At 38.0% G+C, this 2,904-nt stretch overlaps 1 protein-coding gene across 3 annotated transcripts in view; it reads right to left on the bottom strand.

Moving 5' to 3' along the window:
* Nucleotides 1–600: 600 nt before the first annotated feature.
* Ypel5 (yippee like 5) overlaps nucleotides 601–2,904 on the bottom strand; it is a 13,730-nt gene continuing 11,426 nt past the window's right edge. For all 3 annotated transcript variants that reach the window (XM_055627273.1, XM_055627275.1, XM_055627280.1), the window contains exon 3: nucleotides 601–2,466. In XM_055627273.1, coding sequence (XP_055483248.1) covers nucleotides 2,242–2,466 — 225 coding nt within the window. In that variant the 3' untranslated portion in view covers nucleotides 601–2,241. The remainder of the gene's footprint in view (nucleotides 2,467–2,904) is intronic.

Genomic DNA, 2,904 nt, shown 5'->3' with positions numbered 1-2,904 from the left:
CTCATTTGGGTGTGAGGAACTGAGCTCAGGTGTTCTTTCCTGGTGCTAGGAATTACATTCACATCTTCTAGCATACTAAGCAAGCAGGCTACTGTTGAGCCACACCTTAGCCCAGCAAATTCAAGTTTTTAAATGAAGGTATCAAGTGGCTTGTTGAGTTAACAATGTGACATTTACTTGTAATTATTAACCAATTAAATTTTCACATATACTAAACCACAGCTGTATATGTGGCAAAATGATCTTGTAAGTTAATGATGTCACACTTAAGTGTTTTCAGGGATAAAGAAAGTTAACTATCACTCTACCACTGTCAAGCAAAACAAGCAATAGCTATTCAAAAGCATGGCATTAGCTGGGTGGGGCAGTACATACCTAATATCTTAGCAGATGAGAGAAAGGCAGACCCCTGAGTTCAAGGCCAGCCTATTGTTAAATAGCAACTAAATTCCAGGTCACCCAGGGCTACACAGGGCCACACCATCTCCAAACAAAAAAACAAAAAAAAAAAAAAAAAAAATTAGAGATTTTTTTAGAGATTAAAAATAAAGATGATCACTAAATAGAATCAGTGAAAAATAAGTATCAGTTCTGTACCAATGAAAGACAAAATATACTTTATTTTGACAGTAATGCACATGGTGCTGTAGGTGAGGCATGCAACTAGAAATCTGCATATCATCACAGGCCAGTGTGGAATCAGTGGAAACGAATACTATTCTTCAGCCTCGAAGGTGTCATTCAAGTTGAAGACAGAGTAGCATTCATTCACTGGAAGTGCAGTAATGCAGTATTATACTATTCTTACTCAGACAACCATGCCACTAACCAAGAGTGCAAAGCCAAATAGGAGAAGCTTGATACTCAGAAATCACTTTTAGTATCAATGACAGAAAGATTTAACTTATTCAACTCAGGCAAATTTCCTTCATAGACAAGCTAGAAACAGCATACAAACATCCATCTGATCATCTGTGTAACTAGCCAATTTCCCTCGCCTATATTTCACCAAAACCAAGTGCCTAGAAATAGTTTGAATAAAAGCATATTCTAATACTTTGTAATGTTATAAATTTAGAGCTGAGTGAAATGTCACCTCTTTCCAATAGAAGGTTATCAGGTACAGTTCAAATGCAACAGCTGAACTTGTAAGGGAAGATGTGAAATAATGATGCTAAGGAAAGATCCAGTCCTTTGATGAAACTTTGACAAGCGCTACAAACTTGTCAAAATCAATTCACAAATGTTGGGGAAAGCTGAGATACTTTGTGAAGCAGTTTTAGATAAGTTGCTTCATTTTCCCCTTCTTTAGAACAGATGCAGATTAATAGTGTATACAAGGATGCACACTGATATTTTGCTCAATTGTTTTCTAAATGCAATACTGTAGATTTAAACAGTATGCTTTCATTCAAACAACTACTTTATACATAGCAATGTAGCTTAACATTGAGAAGGATCACTTTAACTATTAAGAAAATCACTTATCAAACCTCTGCTTTTATAAGGTATTTTTAAAAGTAACACAGGACCAAAACATCCAACTATCACTTTATTTATATTACTATGCTTAAGTTACATGGAAAAGACAACCAAGCAGTTCTGCCCCATTTCAGAAAGTTTCCAATCAACACCAAGTAAGTGGTGACAAGTAACTAGTGGTGGTGACATCTGTTGGGTCAAGACTGACAAGGAAGAATGGGTTCTGGTGCTACAGTTCCTCTCCAACAAGAATATGGCACATGGCCAGCACAAGCCACGCTAACACTGAGCCTCCAGCGCTGGGCACAGATTCGGATCTCTTCTTGAAGCTAGCAAATTAAGTGAAATAACTGGGTTAAAAAGAAAATTTAAAACGAAGCCCAAGTAAGTTTAAAACCATGCTCTTGACGTATTTTCCACTCAAAATGTATACAAAACACTCCTTTTCACTCTAAGGACCCCAATTTTTTCCCTCACATAGCCAACCATGTAGCTGCAAACTCTTCTGCCTCAAGATGTAAACATAGGGAAAAAATTAATGGCATCTGCATAATAGTCTCTCTACAAACTGCTATTGGATGAAAAATACAAAATTAAAAAAAGAAAGAAAGAAAGAAAGAAAGGTTCCATCTTATATTCTCACAACCTCTTGTTCCGCAGTTCATGAATCCGACTCTGATGCTAAGGTGACAGTGTATGTAAGTAGATTTTTGTTTTCAGTGAAGGAGACCTGGGAAAAGATGGATTTATCTTTTTTCTTCAAGAGTTATCAGATGGTACATGCTCCTCAAAGCCTTCACTCTCTCGAACTAGTGCACGTTCCAGGATCACACGGCCTTCCTTATAACGCTGGCTGTCTTCAGTGGCAAACTCATAGATCCATCCCAGTTTGCTATTGCAGTTTTTGCAGCTCACATCTCGAACCATGTGGCGGCCAGTGAGCATAACCCGATCTTGAACTTCACTGTACTGCAAGTTAACTACCTAAAAACAAAATCACACACAACAAAACAACAAACAAACAAAAAACCATTATAAAGTCATGTAAGTTAGCTGACAATAAGTAAATAAATGAGCAATTGAGTATTACATAGCTGTGTAAGACCATGATCCTAGTACGGAGAGGCCAAGGCAGGAGGATAATGAATTTGAGGTAAGACTAGCCTCACTACACAGTGAGACCCTGCCCCAAAACAACAAACCACTAACAAGTTTAGCGGACAGAAATTGTTACTTTGGTTATACTCATGACAGCCATTCACAACTGAGAGGCTGCGATAACTAGGTCTTTAATCCTAGAATTTGGGAGATAAAGGCAGGAAGAAAGGGGTTCAAGGCCAGCCTCACCCACATCATTCAGTTTCAGGACAAATACACACACACACACACACACACACACACACACACACACACACACACACA

Source organism: Psammomys obesus, unplaced genomic scaffold, assembly GCF_907164565.1.
Source record: "Psammomys obesus unplaced genomic scaffold, mPsaObe1.curated_primary_1811, whole genome shotgun sequence".
In the NCBI taxonomy this organism is placed as follows: Eukaryota; Metazoa; Chordata; class Mammalia; order Rodentia; family Muridae; genus Psammomys; species Psammomys obesus.
Note: the sequence above shows the minus strand (reverse complement) of the source record. Positions and strands in the feature narration are given on the sequence as shown.